Source organism: Phymastichus coffea, unplaced genomic scaffold (genome assembly GCF_024137745.1).
Source record: "Phymastichus coffea isolate CEN01 unplaced genomic scaffold, Cenicafe_Pcof_1.1 PCOF00066, whole genome shotgun sequence".
Classification (NCBI taxonomy): Eukaryota; Metazoa; Arthropoda; class Insecta; order Hymenoptera; family Eulophidae; genus Phymastichus; species Phymastichus coffea.
Window position 1 is genome coordinate 1,138 of NW_026706877.1, and position 18,873 is coordinate 20,010.

General features: G+C 34.4%; 1 protein-coding gene across 6 annotated transcripts; it reads left to right on the forward strand.

Annotated features, from left to right (window-relative positions):
- Window positions 1–3,250: 3,250 nt before the first annotated feature.
- LOC131667441 (protein hu-li tai shao) lies at window positions 3,251–18,494 on the forward strand. Of its 6 annotated transcripts, none has more exons than XM_058940849.1 (16): window positions 3,252–3,831; window positions 4,246–4,401; window positions 5,130–5,316; window positions 5,378–6,210; window positions 6,307–6,443; window positions 6,516–6,633; window positions 7,656–7,769; window positions 7,841–7,933; window positions 8,064–8,259; window positions 8,363–8,500; window positions 8,573–8,644; window positions 10,263–12,134; window positions 12,243–12,583; window positions 15,194–15,261; window positions 16,185–16,331; window positions 16,768–18,494. In XM_058940849.1, exons 1-15 carry the CDS (start codon window positions 3,727–3,729, stop codon window positions 16,207–16,209), a joined length of 4,455 nt encoding a protein of 1,484 aa, XP_058796832.1. In that variant the 5' UTR covers window positions 3,252–3,726; the 3' UTR covers window positions 16,210–16,331; window positions 16,768–18,494. The 6 variants fall into 6 exon arrangements, with proteins under 6 accessions (XP_058796830.1, XP_058796831.1, XP_058796832.1 ...); XM_058940851.1 differs by lacking the exons at window positions 10,263–12,134; window positions 12,243–12,583 and adding exons at window positions 8,828–8,929; window positions 9,330–9,398 and having other exon boundaries at window positions 3,348–3,831; window positions 16,203–16,331; XM_058940850.1 differs by lacking the exons at window positions 10,263–12,134; window positions 12,243–12,583 and adding exons at window positions 8,828–8,929; window positions 9,330–9,398 and having other exon boundaries at window positions 3,349–3,831.
- The last annotated feature ends 379 nt before the right edge of the window (window positions 18,495–18,873 follow it).

An 18,873-nucleotide genomic window follows, 5' to 3' on the forward strand; every position in this document is an offset into this window, starting at 1 on the left:
ATGTAGTCCAATAGAATTACTATTGGAGCGGCAAATAGGAGCAGGGAGCTCACAATTATCACCATAGTAATTATAGTACTATATTTACCACCTCGAAGTTCCTCGTGCGTTTTGCACAATAAATGTTTAAAATTAAAAAATGAAAAACAAATTGTCTTTTTTGACACATTTCTTTATTTCACTCGTAAAATATTATACAAACGATAAACATGCACATAAATAAAGTTGCCGTGTTGATGTATGCTCTTAGAAAATTACGTTTCTCTTAATGATCGAACAAAATAATTACAAGCCTAACTAATTTTTTTTACATTACATGAAAAGTTCTTATGTTTAGAATGGAATTCTCTTTTCGTTAAATAGGTGCTTGTACAGCTCGTTAAGTTTGGGATTGCGTAACTCTGAATAAAATTATTAAAATTTAAAGTAAACGTTAAAAAAATTTTTTATCTAGCGCTATACATGAAAAATTTTTCATTACAACATCTCGCGGAAATTTTCCAGTAGTTATCAATACTAAAATCGAAACATTTTTTTGAAAGATCATTTTAATGAACTAATATTCAAAAACTGTCGATTAAATCACGGTGTATACTAGTTGGTACCTCAAAACGTTCATGAAAAAAAATTATGGCAAGTGTTAATGCCTTGTTCTAATTTATGTTATTGAAAAAAACCGTATCATCTTATCTGAATAAACAAATGCGATAACTAAACAAGATATGGATGTGATTTATCGTGTGATTTTTGAAAAATTCTAGTGTTAAAAGAGCAAAATCAATAGCGTCCGTTGATATTATCAATTAAAATTTTGAGTGCTAATGAAGTTATTTTTGTAAATTTCTCTTTAATTATTTTGCCACTTACACTGAGGCAAATCGAAGCTTACAATGTTGAACCACGGTATTGTATTGCGAATTGAATGCGTGTCCACGGATGAACCCATTTTTATATATTATATGACTGCTTGATTCAGTTATACATAGTACAAAGGCTATACGCTATATTGTATAGGCGATAATTCAATCGTGACGTAAAATATTGTTTGATTCAGGCTTATATTGAATGAATAGAGTAATGTATATTTGACGCTCATATCAACAAAGTGCTCTTGTTTTCACAGATGATTGATGGGACACATTCACACGCTCGCATTGATAATCAGGTGACCCGTTTCCAGACATCTTCCGTCTATCAGGCTGATTATAACTGTATAGTAAACGAGACAAAGCAAGCTTTTTTCTTTCTCCAATACATAAATAACTGAGATGCACGTTTAGTGAAGTTATCGAGTCTAAAAAAAAAAATACAAACGAAGCCAATCAACTCTACGATGATTATTCGATCCGAGCTTAAGTGATGCATAATAAACCTGTGCATACACAGATAAAAGGCACGCAGCGGCGGCAAAGAGTCGTTACGATAAATAAATCGAAATCTCAATGAACGTAAACTCTCTCCCGTATAAGCGCGCAGCCAAGAAAGCAGCCACTGTTCTACGAGCAAGTTTGTACCATCAGTTCGTTCTCAATGCTGCAACGACCGCATGTGTGTATGTGGAAATTGAGCCAGCATTAAACTCGACATTATCTACGGTGACATCAGCGTCCTCGAGTATATAAGGAAAACGAAAGAGATGATGCGGCTGCTACGCGAGTGAGAGCAAGCAGAGAACTACGCGGAAAATTATCCGTCTGGGCTAATAATAAACCGCAAAGAGAGAGAGAGAGAGATGCCACGCCTACGTAGGTTACCACCTCTATATCTCGTAGAGCGGCAAAACTTCTTTAGCTTGCCCGCGAGAATCGCGAGAGTTGTTTACACGCTTAAATGCGCGGGATGCACGCGAGCACGCGCTGCAATTGCCTGCGAGATTTAACGATGGCGTTGCGACTCGTCCTTTCGCCGTCGTTTGCGCAACGGCCATCGTGAAATTTCTTGTGCTCGCGCGCTCTAGCGTTCCTAGTCTTCACACACTGACCCCTTCCGGACCCCCCCCCCCCCCCCCCGCTATTGGTGCGAACTTTCAATTGTGCCGGATAAGGCAACTTCGTTACTATGAACTTCATCGTGAATGTCGTCACGTTCCGAAAAGATCGACAGTATGAGTATAAGCCAGTATAAGTATAGGTAAAGACAGTATAAACCAGAGCGGGCGTCCGTTACGTTTGACGAAACGAGAGGAAGCGACGAAAGGAAAGGTTCAAGTGCAACGGCACAATCGACCTCCGCCGGAAACGCCGGCACTCTACCACTGCAGCAGCAACAAAAACAGATCCCGATGCTCCTATTCGTGTTGACTTTCGCGCATAACTCGTTCCACTCGATTGATAAAAATCGCTTCGTCGAGAGCAAAACAAATTGGATTCTCGATCGCCAATCGAGTGGAGATGTTCTTGTTGGAAATACATACGTCTGAATGTTTTCGAAATGAAACAGGCAATCGCGTCGTGCTTATAACCTGTTAAAATGCAAATTTGACAATTGCAAAGAGAGAAAAGTTACCGTGTAACGCACAACGTACACGCATGGGCATTGCAAAAAATCCTTTGGGAAACATTGTGTTGATACGTTGAACGAATCGTGAACGAGCCTTTCATTTTGTTGACATTACGCACAAAATAAGAGTTGTCAATGCTTTTGGCCCTTCGTACAAATACACTAATCCTTTTTGTAAGCTCGTGTCTAAAAGCTAATGCATTGCCTTTTTACCGCGTTAACGTGAAAGCTTGTTGTTTCAAAAGTATTCAAGCTTCCAGCAATACTCTAATACATCAACCTGGTCTTTCACTGTGAGTCCAAATCCTTGTTTTAAGCTTCCCATCTGCACGAATATTCAAGGTGGTTGAAAGAGAAAGAGAGCGTGCGCCGCAAAGCAGCAGTTATTCAGATGTAACGTGTCGTTCTTTTTTTTTTCGCGCACTGGCTCCGCTTAAATTGATTAGAGACTCGAGAGTTTGCTCTTTATTTGTCTGCTGCCTAACCAGCAGTGGGTCAAATGACACAATCGAAGCTTATGCAACCGGCAGTCAAACGTTTCCAACGGACAAACAAGAAAACAAAATAAACGAGCCGGTTCTATTTTCCACGCAGCTATAAACATGCTTGTCGAGATCCCCAGACCAATCGAGGGGGACGAAAAGTAACAAAACGTCTATGAGAAAAAAAAAAAAACAAATAGAAGAAAGAATGGCGCTCGAGAAGTTCGAGGCGCGCGCGAAAAAGTAAAGTTGGTTCGCGAGCGAGCGGCGAAGAGCCACTGGAAGTGTGGCACATACATCAATCGGGGCCTCCTTTACGTAAGCTTTGCAGTCGCAGAGCTCGCACGGTCGAGTGCTGCTGCTCATCGCACGTAGTTTGCCTTCTGCCGCCGCGTAGCCGCATCGTGCCAGTTGATTCAGCCTGAAATGTGCTCCAGGTGTCCGTTGGCCTCTTCTCGGCCGTCCTCCGCAGCTGCCAGATGCGTGGAAGCTCGCGCTTCGTCACGTGCAACTCTGCTGCTTTAAGCGCGAGAGCGCCGAGGCGCAATGCTCGATATTTTTTTTTTTCAATCGTTCTTTTCTGTTTTTATTTCATTTCACACGTCGATGTTGATTACTTATTTTCGTTAATGTTACATTCTTTACGTTCTGTCGTGTGAAAGTTCATGTTCTGATTGATCTCGTTACCGCATTATGTAAGCTGCGCCCTATTTGTTTTATTAACTGCTATTCTTCACTCTCGTTAATGCGTTTACAAGAATATTCAATTATGGCTATGCTACATTTCACTCTGTTCGCCAACGTAATAAATAGGGCACTAATTAAGACGATATCGAGCAGCGTCGATTTGGTAAGTGACAATTAAGTGAGCTGGAATTTATTATTCGAGTCTTCCAGCTTTATAATCGTTTTCGACTATCAACCTATTGTTTGCGTGTCTTAGAAATTGTGATTTTGATACTCAAGTGATGGACTATATTTAACTTTAATTTATTCTTGCAACAGATAGGTTCAAAAATATGAAATCATTGTGATATAACAGTACTCGAGAATTTCATATAGCCAACTCGACATTGCCTTGATAATTCACGTGGAATTAGGAATAAATAAGAATTTATTTGTAACGAGTCGAATGCACATCGGTGTAAAACTTGCACAAAACATTATCTCTGTTCATGCCGAGATAAGGCTAACAACGACGCCCTTATCACGTTGATCAAATCAAAAAGATAATAACTACAAAGTGTTTATTTTATTCTTGCAGACGATACTAGTTGACGACGACGACGACGACAAAATGGCCGACACGAGTCAGCAGCATCAACAGGAGGTGACGGAGCCGCCGCAGACAAACGGCGTTCTCGACGAAGGTCTTACGGAAGAGGAGAGAAGCAAAATGAGGCCCGCAGATATTGACGCCGTAAGTGTACTTTTACACATATCTTATACCTTATCGTGCATGCCTGCCTCAGACAGATATGTAGACCCTAGTTCCTACTTGTTGCTGGAAGCCGACGACCCCGATTGTCTTCAAAGAATATTTTGATGAGTAAATACACGATTGTGCGTGCAGTCATCTAATAATTGCGGAGTAAATATAAACATCTTTAGGCAATTGGACTAAGAATGACTTTTAATGTTTGTCATTGAATACTTTGACCATTAAGCTTCTCGTGTTTTCGGAGATTTTTGTAAACTAAACTCAAATCAAACACGAAGTTTCAAAAAACAGCTTTTTTAATATTTGAACGAAAATTATGTAAATATTTTATTATATTTATCTTCAATCTAAACTGTAGAAAACATTCAATTTTTAATATAGCGCTATGTCAACAAAAACATAACCTATTCATACCCATACACTTTGGCATAAGCCATTTTGATTAGTTACGATACATTTTTATTTTAGCAAAATAAAATTAAGCTTTGTCAATATCTTTCTGCATATAAATTTACGGTGAAAATTAACCTCGAAACACAAGTGTTAATAAATTAACCTTGAAATGGCTGTGATGTTTTTTGTTTTGAGAACCAGCCAAAAACGAATAGCCGAAACTATCGAGTTTCATTGTTAGCGTAAAATTAATTTTAGAACAATATAGTTGCCAAAATAAGGACGGTACTCTCATCGAGTCGATTGTTTTGCAGGACATGAAAGAAATGGAAAGGAGAAAAAGAGTAGAGATGATGATGAATTCTCGCTTGTTCAGAGAAGAATTGGAACGTATCATAGAGACCCAAATGAAGGATGGTTCCGGTCCGTCTGGACTGTTGCAACAAATTTCGGAAATGATGGGTCATCAAGGCGCTCGTTTCAATACTAGTGTGTTCAAAAGTAAGCCTAGCCTCCTTCTACTTGACGTACGAGTACTTGACGTATTTTATTACTTTTGCAGATTCGAATTGTGTGGTGCCGATAAACGACATTCGAGGTGTAGAGAGCATGGGCTATGCAAAGGGCGAGAAGCTGCTGCGCTGCAAGCTCGCCGCGGTCTTCCGGCTGCTCGATCTGTACGGTTGGACGCAGGGCGTCGGAGGCATGATCACTGCCCGTTTGAATCAGGACCAAGAGCACTTCCTCGTTAATCCCTATGGTCTTCTCTACCACGAGGTGACGGCCTCGAGCCTCGTCAAGGCTGATATGCAGGGCGGCGTGGTCGAACAGGGCACGACCAACTTTGGCGTGCAAATCGCCGGATACCAGCTGCATTCGACCATCCACGCCGCCAGACCCGACATCAAATGTATCGTGCACATCGCCACTCCATCCGTCACAGCCATCTCGTCGACCAAATGCGGCATTCTGCCCCTCGGCCAGGAGAGCATCGTCATCGGAGAGGTCAGTGCGCACCACTACATCAGCGCCGGACCTCTCAACTCCGACGAGCGCGAGAAGCTTGCGCGCAATTTTGGACCCATCAACAAAGTCATGCTGCTGACCAATCGGGGTGCCCTCTGCTGTGGTGAGACCGTCGAGGAGGCCTTCTTCAACGTCTATAACACGGTGCTTGCCTGCGAGACGCAACTCAAGCTTATGCCCGTCGGCGTCGACAATCTCAACCTCATCACCGACGAGGCTAGGAAGGCCATCTACGAGGCATCGCGAAAGGCACCAGTCCCACAAACCAGCAGCGTCGCCGAACCCTCGCCTCTCGCTGAGAAGCTCGAGAAGCGCTGGCGCATCGGTGGCACCGAATTCGAAGCTCTTATGCGCATGCTCGATAATGCAGTGAGTATTCGTTTTAATTGCACTGCTTTAAAACAAAATCTATTAGTACATTGTTTCTCTCTTTTATCTCGAAATAATGTGTATATTTGTGCACAGGGCTTCCGTACTGGTTACATCTACAGACATCCATTAGTCAAGAGTGAACCTCCAAGGCCAAGGAACGATGTTGAAGTACCTCCAGCTGTTTCTTCTCTTGGATATTTGCTTGAAGAAGAAGAGTTATACAAACAAGGGTAAACTCAATTGACGAAAATCATTTATTCATTCATTTATAACAGTTCACTAATATTATAAAATGTTTATAGCTTGTGGAAAGGTGGACGCAAAGGTAACGACAGAACACGTTGGCTCAATTCACCAAATGTATACCAGAAAGTAGAAATTCTAGAGACTGGTACTCCAGACCCAAAGAAGATTACTAAGGTAGAAGTTATAACCTTCGAAGATAAGAAAGATTAACTTTTTCTAATCGATCCTCATAATACTTCAATTTATATAAACTTATCTTAAGCAAAAATAACGCATTCTGGATGAAGCTTTTAAAGTCGTTAACCACGTTTACTAGTGTCGCTTTTAACATAGAATTTATCGATGAATTTATGAAGATCAATTTATATATATCAATATATATATATACGTTATGTGATGCAATCAAAGTACCGATATGAAGAATCATTGTTCGCCGTTTCAATGCTCCTTGAGCTTGTTCCGACTTTTCGTATTACTCAAAGCAAAAACTCTTCGAGCATTCCAAGCAATGCATTCCATTTTTTTATATTTCGATTTTGTCGCCTTATTTGTTAAGAAATTTTGTTGTTTTTTAAATGTGCAACTCAACAGTGTCGCAAACGAATAAAGCGATCATTATCATGTCATAGTCTTAGTTCCTGTGCATAGTCACTGTTATTATTCATATATGTTGTTTCTAGAAGTAAGACGTGAAAAGTAATATCTATTGTAGCTAATGTTCCAATAAAAATAAATACTGCTCAATCGTGATGATGAAGCTACTTGTATACCCCTTATATAGTCCTCTACGTGGGCAAGTAGGATAGTTCATATTATACAGTAAATGGAATATTTTTTAAAATATAACTCTTCAAACGAATGTGTGTCTGTTGGTCATCATCTGAAATTTTGATGGCCTCGGCATCAAACATCCACTGCATCCACAAAACCAGATGTGAATTGGTAATTCTAGTAACTTTATTCATCGCTAAACTAGATAAAAATAGTGGAAAGTTTTATACTACAAACTGAAATGACTCCGCATGTTACGATTCAGACTAGCAGGCACACAGCTCGGTTTAGTAAGAGTGGCCATAGAGCTAATTTTCCTTTGCATTGGTACTCGAAGAGTTTTTTTTAATCGATGGAAAAAATTTATTTGCTAAAATCCATCGTGCGGTGTCAGAATATCTATAATGTTCTGGTTTTGTGCGCAGTGGGTGTCCGATGGCTCGCCAACACACAGCAGCACACCAGTTAAAATCGATGGCGCTCTACAATTTGTACCGAAAAATACCAATCCAAAAGAATTCAAGCAACTTCAACAACAGGTTAATATTAGTTATTATTCTGTAAATGACTAAACAATAAATTTTTACAAATAAGACTTTCATTTTTGCAGATTAAGGACTATAGAAGAGCTGATAAGATTTCAGCTGGACCACAGTCACATATTCTTGAAGGTGTCACATGGGAAGAAGCAAAGAAGATGCAGGTTGGTTTCTATTTTATTTTATAAACAATTAATATTTAGTGTACTAAATATACCACTACATTTTTCCGCGTTTTTCTTTATATTCACTAATAAAAATTGCATAATTAATTTTGAAAATGATGGATTTCAGGATGCAACAATAAGTGGTACTGGAGAACAGGTTGTGCTTGTTGGAGCCGCTAGCAAAGGAATCATTCAACGAGGATTTCAACATAACGCAATGGTGTACAAAACTCCATACGCAAAAAATCCATTTGATGCTGTTACTGATCAAGAGTTAGATCAATACAAAAAAGAAATTGAACGTAAAACGAAAGGAGACATCTGTATGTTTATCGATTTTCAAATATAAATTTTTTTGTGATTACAAGAGGTGCACAACTGCAATTTTCAATGTACAAATAATTTAAATAATATATTTTTCTTTAGATGACGAATCGCAGTCAGAATCTGAAGCGCTTTCATCTTTCAATATAAGTCGTGCCACACACGAATCAAGCACTGCCAAGAGTCCTATTCAGTCACCAGTTTCCGTAACATCTGAAACGGAAGAAGAAAGTCGAGATGGTAATTTATTATTATTATTCAACAATTTAGATTGTTTTGAAACATTCTTATTGAAATCTATTATTCTTATAGAACCAAAAGTATTACGGATAGAAACCAAACAAGTGCCTGCGCCAAGTCAACCAGAAGTTGTGCTTAGTGATGGTGAGTTTCATTACATTTTGAAAAATGTATTTTGAGATGTTTGCAAAGGTTTTTTTCGATTGTATTCTATTGTTATTTTTCATCATTTCAATTTTTAATTTTGCGACTTTACGCGTTAATTATAACTTACAAACTATTATGCATGATATTTTTTGCATGTGCATGCAAACATTTTCGACGCAGAACGGTCAATTAATTCTCCGGTAATGGAAATCTCAAATGCACTTCGGGAGGACGTAAAATCTGAGCCGTTAAAAGCTCAACAAAAAGTGAATGTCCAAACAGGTAAAAGTCGCGATACCGAATTCATCTTTAATTTTTTACTATAAACCTTACATTTCGGTAAATTTTGGAATATATTACAATATTTTTTTTAAAAAATATGCTTTTTACTTCATAAAATGTGCATAAGCATATTTAATTTATTTTCATACTATTAATAAGTTGCTAATCATAATTACACATCCAATAACTGTTTCATCAATTAGCAGTTTTATTTCTCAATTAATCTACTTTTATGGTTTAAAATCAAATGAAAAAATTGTACTTATATAAATATACTAACTTAAAATCAAAGTAACTTTAAACATAAAATATATTTAGTTAAAAAAAGAGGAACTTGAAACCGAATCAAGCGTCATTTTCATCTAATATTTGATAAATTTAACTTTGATTCGTATGGCAGTGAATGCTGAATTTCTCAATGAGCAACGCCGCTCCGAGATGATGACAAGAAGGAATGCCAATGGACGAGGTAATACTAACGGCATTTGTTTCTATACAAATGCTAATTGCTGCTTTGATTATCCACTTGCTTTTTAACGCTCAAAGTACTCCTCCCAATGTGCTTGATTTTGTTCAAATTCAATTATCTTTAGTTGGCACTCGCACCTCTATGATTATTAATCACCAATTATATTTTATTTTTCATTCGCCTGTTTTACATGCTTTGAAATAGCTTTATGGCATGGATTTAGTAAGAGTTTACGAATTTTTTTTTACAACCCGACCTCAAACTTCCTGATCCTTTCAGTAATAATCATTCAATAACATTCTTTTTCAGTTGACTTAAACCTTTTCTTTTTATTTAAAAAAATTAACAATATCTTTAAAAAATATTTATTTCTTTAGCACATCACTATCAGGTATAAACTAGTTTTATATGGTTTTATGGAGTATTTTTCAAATTAGTATATTTCAGTTAATTACATTTATAGTTTTTCAGTAAAATATCTCATTTATTCAAAAGTTTGTTGTTTCAAAAATGAAAATGTATTAGTGTATGCATGACAACAATATCATATAAGATTGTGTAAATGAATGTAAGTGGTTTATAAGAAAGTGTATTTTTTAACTGATATTGTTGATTTTAAATATTACGATCTAAAATAAGTTCACGGAAATCTAGTCAGGTAATAATCAGGACGTTTGAAAGTCGTATAACTATTCGGAGGTCTCGTAATAGTAACTTCGAAAAAAGATGAGAAGAAAAAGAGAAAGTCCGAAAACGTCAAGGGGTGCGGGGAGCTCTACTGCTGTGTCTTGTCTAATTGATTGTTTACAACGATTTCATTTAATGCATTAGCCATGTTTGTGTTTGCCGCGTCTGTGGTTGCAGGAGTTTCTGGAGTGTCGAGACTTAGCAGCAGAAGTACTAACAGTATTGATGATTGTTGGCGATGGTCCGATAACTACGACGACTGCGTGCTCGAGACGGCACGAGCTCAAGAGCTCCCTCGACCTATGAAGCCTCTAATTACTGAAGTTCAGAAATTTTCTAAGGCCAAACAAAAATTGAAAAAAGATTTCTTTGAAAACTATGAGAATATCATTTCAATTACGTCTAACTCTACATCTGAAAACAATGACATCAATCAGAAACGTGAGAGTGCTGCTGTTAAATTTGGAAGACATAATATAAATTTACCAGTTGAGAATTTCGAAAACAAGAAGAAATCTAGTACAAAGTGCCAAAATTACAGAGAAACGGAAACTGAAATTAATAATATTAGATATACCAAAACAGCTGACATTAACTTTGCCGAAATAGTTAGCTTACCTGTTGAGTATTTTTCTACAGAGCATACGATTTATAATATTAATAAAAGAGATGGTAAAACTACTGGGCACATTCTAGAAAAGGCAGAAAATAATATTGAAAAAACAACTAATTTTTATAACATGAAGTTGAATACTTTATGGGATAATCAAACCAATAAGAATACATTTCAACGGGATAACTTACAGCATAAAAAAGAACAGAGTAACAATTTTGAGAGCATGAAAGACAATAGAGATTTTGATAATTATGTCAATAAATTACAATTTTCCAATTCCTACAGCAACGAAGAAGTGAACACGGATAAGACATGTTCTTTTTTCATAAATGATACGAGCAAAATAAATAACAATAGTATAAAATCTCAGAATGAGTCTATTCTGAGCACTTCAGAAAAATCATTCAACAGTACAATAAAGGTAATGTCTCCTAACAGTCAAAATAATGACACTACAACAAATAATCAAGCATACACAGTAAACAATAGTGTACATTTTAAAAATGAATTTGATGTAAGTGGTAAATACGTAGATCATTATGTGAATGAATTACAGTTTGATATTAGTAATTACTCGAACGATGCCGCCCTGGATAAATCTACAATGAAATCTCATCATAATGTTTCTAATCACCAAGACATTCAAAACAAAAATATTATAATGAATTATTGCAATGAACTAGAATTCTCAACTGGTAAAAGTCAAAAAAATATTACATTAGACCAAAGTCCTGTAGAAACATTTGAACTCGAATTCAATACTAAAATGCAATCTTTAGTTAATAGTTATTCAACACCACTAGAAGATGATACTTTTGAGAAAAATCCATTGGATGTTAATTTAAAATTATTTTTGGAAAATCAAAGTGACATGGATAATCATTTGTCGAAGGAATCATTTGAAAATATTAACGCAATAGTAAAAACTAATGTAGTATGTGACAATATTTTTCGTAGTTCAAATCGAGAAAGTTCTGACAGTAATGGTAATGCGTGGACTAGTGACAGCACGAACTGTTATGATGATGAGATTGAACGACCTCGTAAATTAAGAAAATTTAAATCAAATTTAGATTTTACATTCTCAGAAACTGACAAAAGTAGTGGAGATTTTAGTCCTGTGTCAACTCCAAGAAGTAGCTTTTTCAGTGATGATGAATTGGTAATGAAAAGAATTACTCGGAATGATAGTATTTCTGAAGTAGTTAGTAGTATTGATGCTAATATAAAACCCACTTCCAAAGTTTTTGTTGATATGCTAGCTGATACTGAAAATTCACTAAAGTATAACCTTGATTCTCAAAATATGAGTCTCATCTATAGCATTACACCACAAAATGATATAGGCTGTTCCAGTCAAGACACAACCATAACAGAGGATCTTTTAGAAGATATTGAAGACCGTGAGGATATCAAAAATGAGAAAAATAATGGTGACGTTAATTGGATTAATCTTACTTCTACTGATAAAAAAAAAGAAAACACATATGAAACAAGTGAATTGTCAAAAAACTCATTTTTGTCTAATATTTCGTATCCAGGATTGGATCAACGGGAGTTATCGAAGTCTACGTATCAAGATTTACAAAAATCTAATGATGAGACCTTTCATAGGGATATGAGCACGTCGGTTGATCAAATCATTCAAGAATTAAATGACGCGGAAATACATATAAGCGCTGCTAATTTTGTGGATGAAATCATATTTGATATTGAATGCTTAAATTTGACACGTGATTCGAGTAGTCGCTACTCTAATAAGGAAGAACTAAACCGATTTATAAAAGAAAAGATTTCATCTATAAATTTTACCAGAAATTTAGCGAAAGATCTTGTTAATAATTTGTCTTACAACGAAACTTCGACTACGTCAACTGCCAAGGTTAGTAAAAGTAATGAAGATTTGAGCACGGTAGAGAATTTAGACGAAAACCTCTATGTCATTCATGAATTCATCCATCATGTAGTAGATAAGCATAGTTTAGGTAAATTTGATTCAAAGTTTAAGAAAACCGTAACTGATAAAAAAGTTAAAGAGTCAATGAATATTGAACTAAAAAGTCTTAAAGATGATTACGATGTGACAGACGAAAAAAGCTTGAAGTGTTCAACACCAATTAGAACCAGAAACAACAGCTCTTCTGAAGAACAATCTTTACCAGATAAAGACCCTGAAATTCACGAACGCGTTCAACACAATGTTACGACTGATTGTAAAAGTCAGCAAAGCTCAGATAATGTATCATCATCGACCTCTTCTCCTTCGACGGAATCTCAAAATTTTGCTGAGCAAGAAATCACTTCGGAATCAACTGATAATGATACCAAATCAGATAATAGCAAAGAAAAACAAACCAGTATATTAAAAAACAGTCAATCGTCTAATGACCAACTGTACACACAATTTTCTTCAGATTCTCCTGAATCTCTGACCATTAATCAATCTGATAGCGGAGAAACAGTAAAGGTTCATTCGAAAGAAGTAAGTTTTTGCATAATTGAATGTTTTGATGAATGCGGGCAGATTCATTCTGATTACATAAATGACAATTTCGACTTGGATGCAAGTGCGAGTGAATTCGAAGAAGACTTTATAAATAGTCCCGAAAAAATTGATGCCATGTGGCACAATAGCGAAATAAAATCAGATGAAGTTTATGCTTTAGAGCGCCTTGCGGAAATTTCAAATAAAAATTTAGATCAAGATTCTGAAGAAAAAATTGATGAGTTACGCCAACTCATTCAAAATGATGCGATAGCTATGATAGCTGGTATTGAAAATCAATCAATGTCTGTTATTGAAGAACAATCAACGTCTTTTATTGAAGAAGATGATGATGAGATTGATAATAGAATAGATTCCCATCATCAATTCGAAAAAGTCGATGAATGCTCCTCTTGTTATAAAGAGGGAGATACATTCGAATATCTTACAAATACAAACAGCGAGCGTTTATCCACGATATCTGAGGAACCCGAATTAGAATATGTTTTAAACACTAAATCAACTAATATCTTAACAGAAACATTTAATGTTACAAAGTCATTTGAAAGTCTGCCTCTAATAATTCAAGAGCCAGATCTAAATTTATCATATGATGATGATTTAGAAGAGTCAAATGATTCAAGAACGACAGAATTCCATTCTTGCTTGAATTCGGCGTCTATAAACGCTGATAACGAGGCAGAGATCACTGATTCGACGAGTAACGTGTCGAATAAAGACAATAGTGGTTGTGAGAAAACGTACAGCGCTGAGGTATCGGTGAATAACAATGTTTCTGCGACAGCCATTATGTATAGTTCTGAGTTTAATATTTTTGAAACTTGCAATGGTAATATAACGAAAAATGTTGTTGACATTTCTAGCACTAGTTCGATCGATATTAATAAAGAAGAAGTTGTATTGGAATATATGACTTACTCTTACGACACAAATGAGTTCATAAAATTGGAAAGGGCTTGTTCTGACAGTAGCAACGATTCAAGTGACATTTATGTAACTGCTGATTTGCCAAATGCTCCGCCTTCATAATATGAATCTTCAGTCAATTCATAAGTTGAGCTAGACCTAACGAAGAAGAATTACAAGTACTCTGCAGCAGGATTGCAGAAATTTAATTTGATTAAAATATACAAGCAATACGTATTACATTCCGATAACTGTGATCGCAAAAATATTATTTAGATATTAATAAATATAGATTGAAATTGTGATAAAATCGGAAACAATAACTAGAGATTTTCTTATTTAGCATTAGTTTATAAGAACCAAAGGTTATTTCTAAAAATTTCAATATCTTAATTTAAAAGAAAATTAGAGGTTTAATAAATATTACGTAAGAATTAGAGAAATACACTTTTCCATTTACAACAGATTATGGTATCACTTATCATACAATAAACGATTAAAGAAAAAGTATATTAAAGAGTTTATTTATTGTACCATTTGAGAAGTCAACTTAGTTCGTATAATACACCTATATAACTTTTGATTTATTTTATTCAATAAACAATTTTCAAATGAGATTTTGACTTTCAAATAATTAAGGCTATCATTGTTACATCATCTTTTCATTTAATTTAAACCATTTTTGTTTTCAAACACTATTAACTTTTTGCACGCTATTTTCACACATAAGAAAAATTCTTGATTTCTATGAACTAAAGAAATTTTTAGTCATAAAAATTATTACATTCTAAATTTGATATTGAAACTATAATTTTTAACTAAAATACATACATAAAATCAAGAACTTTTCTTACTAATAGAATAATTTTTGGTGTTTGGTCTTCCTCAAAGCATGCAACGTTTCATAATGCATTCACTTTTCTTCTATAAAAAAAGAACTCGTTATATCTCATATATAAGGTAAGCTATATTGCTACTTAACATCCATAATACCTTCAAATCAAGACATAGCATACCAACATTGTTAATTCAACCTTTTGTCGTGAAAGAAATAATTCTAATTAAAAATATATTTTTCAGGAGAGAATACCATCAACGGCGACCATTCGGATGCGCACCACAGCACGTTCTCGCATAGTAGCAAAGAGGTATATTACGGATATATTTTTTCAAGTTTCGAATTGCTAAAAAGAAAAGCTATACTAAATTTCTGCTATCAATATTTTCGTACACATATATCAATATTTCTGGTTATATAGTTTGTTAATGATGTTTTATCTTATTAATAAACTTTCAATTTCGGTTTTCACGTGGATTACTTCAATTATTTGAATATTTATACCGACTGTTCTATAGAATAAAATGCGTCCTTATTAATAAGATACCGCATTTCTTTGGCTTGAATCTTTCGATAAAAGAAAAACAGATGTGCACACTTACACTATAAAATATTAAATATTTAATAGTACATTTTTTCAGTTAACAAACCATGATTACATTATATACTTATAAGATTATGCTATCTAGTGTTTGAATCATTTTATATTCGAATATTTAGTATAGTTTATCTTTTTTTTTTTTCAAGTTTTATGTTGGAATCTCTACTATAAAAATAATATTCAACTATACAAGTAACGCAGATTCTCCGTTCAACATATAATAAATAACTTAAATTAACAAGTAATTTTCAATATATTGTGAAATTCTAATAATCCATTCGATAGAATGGTCGTTACTAGAATTTTTCTACTTGAACTTGAGCTTACCTGCTAATTCGCTGCATGTAACAATTTTCAATATTATTCTAACTACGGACGCAAGTCAATAAAGGTGAATATTGTCGTTAATAATATTACAGAGTTAGTATTGTGTTGTAAAACATTACAACTAAAATGTTATGATTAGACTTCTTTTTGATTATCTAGTTATAAAGATATGTTTGATAATGAACGAATTAATTTGCAACCGAGTGCAATATCAAATTTATTGGCTTTCTTCAAAAAATATAAATAAACGCAAGCATGTGCATGAAAAGAGGTTTATGGTTACGGTTGGGACCTTCCATGTTAAGGGTGGTTCCATGTCGCAGGACGTAAGCGTTAGTGAGGAGTCACCTAAAAAAGAAAAGAAGAAAAAGAAAGGCCTGCGGACTCCATCCTTCCTGAAAAAGAAAAAAGAAAAGAAGAAGTCAGTCGAGGCGTAGGTAGTTGATGCTCAGGTGCGTATTTTCATCAAGTTTCTAAATGGACTTACTCTTTGGTATCGGACACTGAAGCAGGACATGAGCTCTTGAAAAGACTCTCAATTAAAAAGTATTTCATAAATATTCTTTTTGATATTCAATAGTATGAGTGAATCGAACAGCTTATAACTTCAAATCAAAAAATCGATTCACTCAATTAATTAGTACTGCAATTAGATCATACAAAGTAAAATTTTGAAATTTAGAATAGAGCATTTGCTGCGCTATTTTATTTGCAATTACGTAGTTTTTATGATATTTTTAAGTTTGTTTGAAAACATTTTGGAAAATGAATTGAAAATTTCATAGTTTTTATTGAATTGGAGAATAATACTTTTTCAAGAATGAGCTCATAAATTTTAATGTGCATGATTATATCGATTTGGATCTAATGGAAATTATCATTTTTCAGCCACTGCCAATAAGAAAAAAAGCTCATTTCAAGTGAAAGAAAAATAAACAAATGCAACTCCTCAAGCAAAGCGATAAATGTGTAAAGCTTGAAGATGAAGAAATTAACTCTAGAGATGCAAGAAAAATGGCGGCGTGCGATACAGCATTTTTCTGGAACTCAAGACTGCCATTTTACAATTACTGCGAATTAGCGATTTCGTTACTATTGTCTATTATTAAAAATCGCTACTTCATTCATATATAAATGCTAAAAAGGGACTTATGTTTAATACGACTTACTAATCTTTGTTTGATATAAAATTGAATTTGTAAGGAAAAATGCCGTAGAATGCGCCGTAGAAAATACGTAATAGTAACAGAACTAATGAAGGCCGACTTTTCGTGAGTTTTTTAAAAATGTTGAACCTAGACAAGAATACGATACAGCTTACGCCTTTTTTCTTCTACTACTCTATTTTCATAAGCGGCCTAGGAAACAATCGAGATAAACACAGAACGAACGTTAAGGGCTGATCTAGCCACAATATTTTTAGCGCGTTGCGACCGGCAGCGCTAGAGATGACGAAACGATCGATTGAAATACACGCAAATAAAAAATCAATTATACGATAAATATTATATGAAAAAAGAAGGAAAAAACATGTAACAGCGCTATGTGTGTTGGAAGAGTAACGGTCGTAGTAATGTTAGTATAATTCGATCAATTTGGCTTTGAATGCTTGTGCTTGCAAACTGAAACCGTGAAAATGCTTTTAATGCGTTTTATCTTTAAACTCTGCTATTGTCCATTGTCTTTTATCACTTTGCTCCTCCTCTTTCGTAATTTCGATTAATAGGAAGATGCGTAGAAGAGGAGAACCAAGCAGTAATTAAGCAAAGAGGCAGTCAAAGAATACAGCGATTTTTAAATAAATAAAACAAAAAATCAAGACGATGTTGTAAATGCTGAAAAATGAAAATAATGTGACTTGTCGCTGTTCGTAAATTGACTATATATTTTATTTTTTATTGTTCTGTCGTTTAGCTTTTATCGATATCATTGATATTAAATTAACGATTTAAGGACGAACTAAGTGCGGATGTACGATGTAACGTCTTAAGCATTCTTTGTACAGAGAAAAAATGAAGTAAATAATTTACTACGTACGTGGGTTGGATTCATCCTTTTCCTCCCTTTAAGAAAGTTCTATCTACGGCGAGTGCCTTTTGTTTTGTATCGTGATCTGCTATTGATTGAGGTATTTGTGTTGTGAGAATGCTACTATTATTTTCTTTTAATCAAATTAAGAATTTTCTTTTGAGAATTCTGTGACAACAGTAAAATTGTACAATACAAAATGAATTTTATGAATTATTGTTCAATATTGATTTTATAAAATGATTTAAAATATTTTATGATTTTTTCATGCTTGTTATGCTTATTAGTTTTCTAGATATGGAGAAAATTATTCGAAGAAACAATCAAAGGCACTTGGATTGTGTTTCATTTTTCTCTTTGCATATTTGCACGTCAATCAATTGAAGAGAAAAATATATTAGAAATCATGATAAATTTGAGAAAAAAATTAAATTATACATGCTAAAAATGTTGATACAGAGATTATTGAGAGCGACATAAGACATTATATGTAAACGAAAATAAAGTGAATGCAAAATTAAGAACCTTATGAAGTACTATCATGCATAGCGGTAATGATTGTATTATTGACCGATATGATAATTACAGTTTATCATTGTAATAGTTAATATATATTATAATATAAAATTAATATTATTAATATACATATGTAGATGTCTTTTTTTAAATCCTCCTAACTCGTTCATTTTTTCCTAACTATTTAAAACAACGAACGTTGGAATACTGAAAATCATCGTTATCCGTTTGAATTAATTGAAATAATGTTTATATTGTGTATGTATAAATATTATTTGAGTATTTAAAACAAACTAGGTATTTTTAAGACAAACTTAATTTATATAAATCACGTGCTGTCCTATAATTACACAAAGACTGCAATCTGCCAGGAATAGAATGAATGGTGCAACAGTAATCTATTACGGATTTGTTACTCATTTAACATTTTTTATTCTTTTTCTTAGGCTT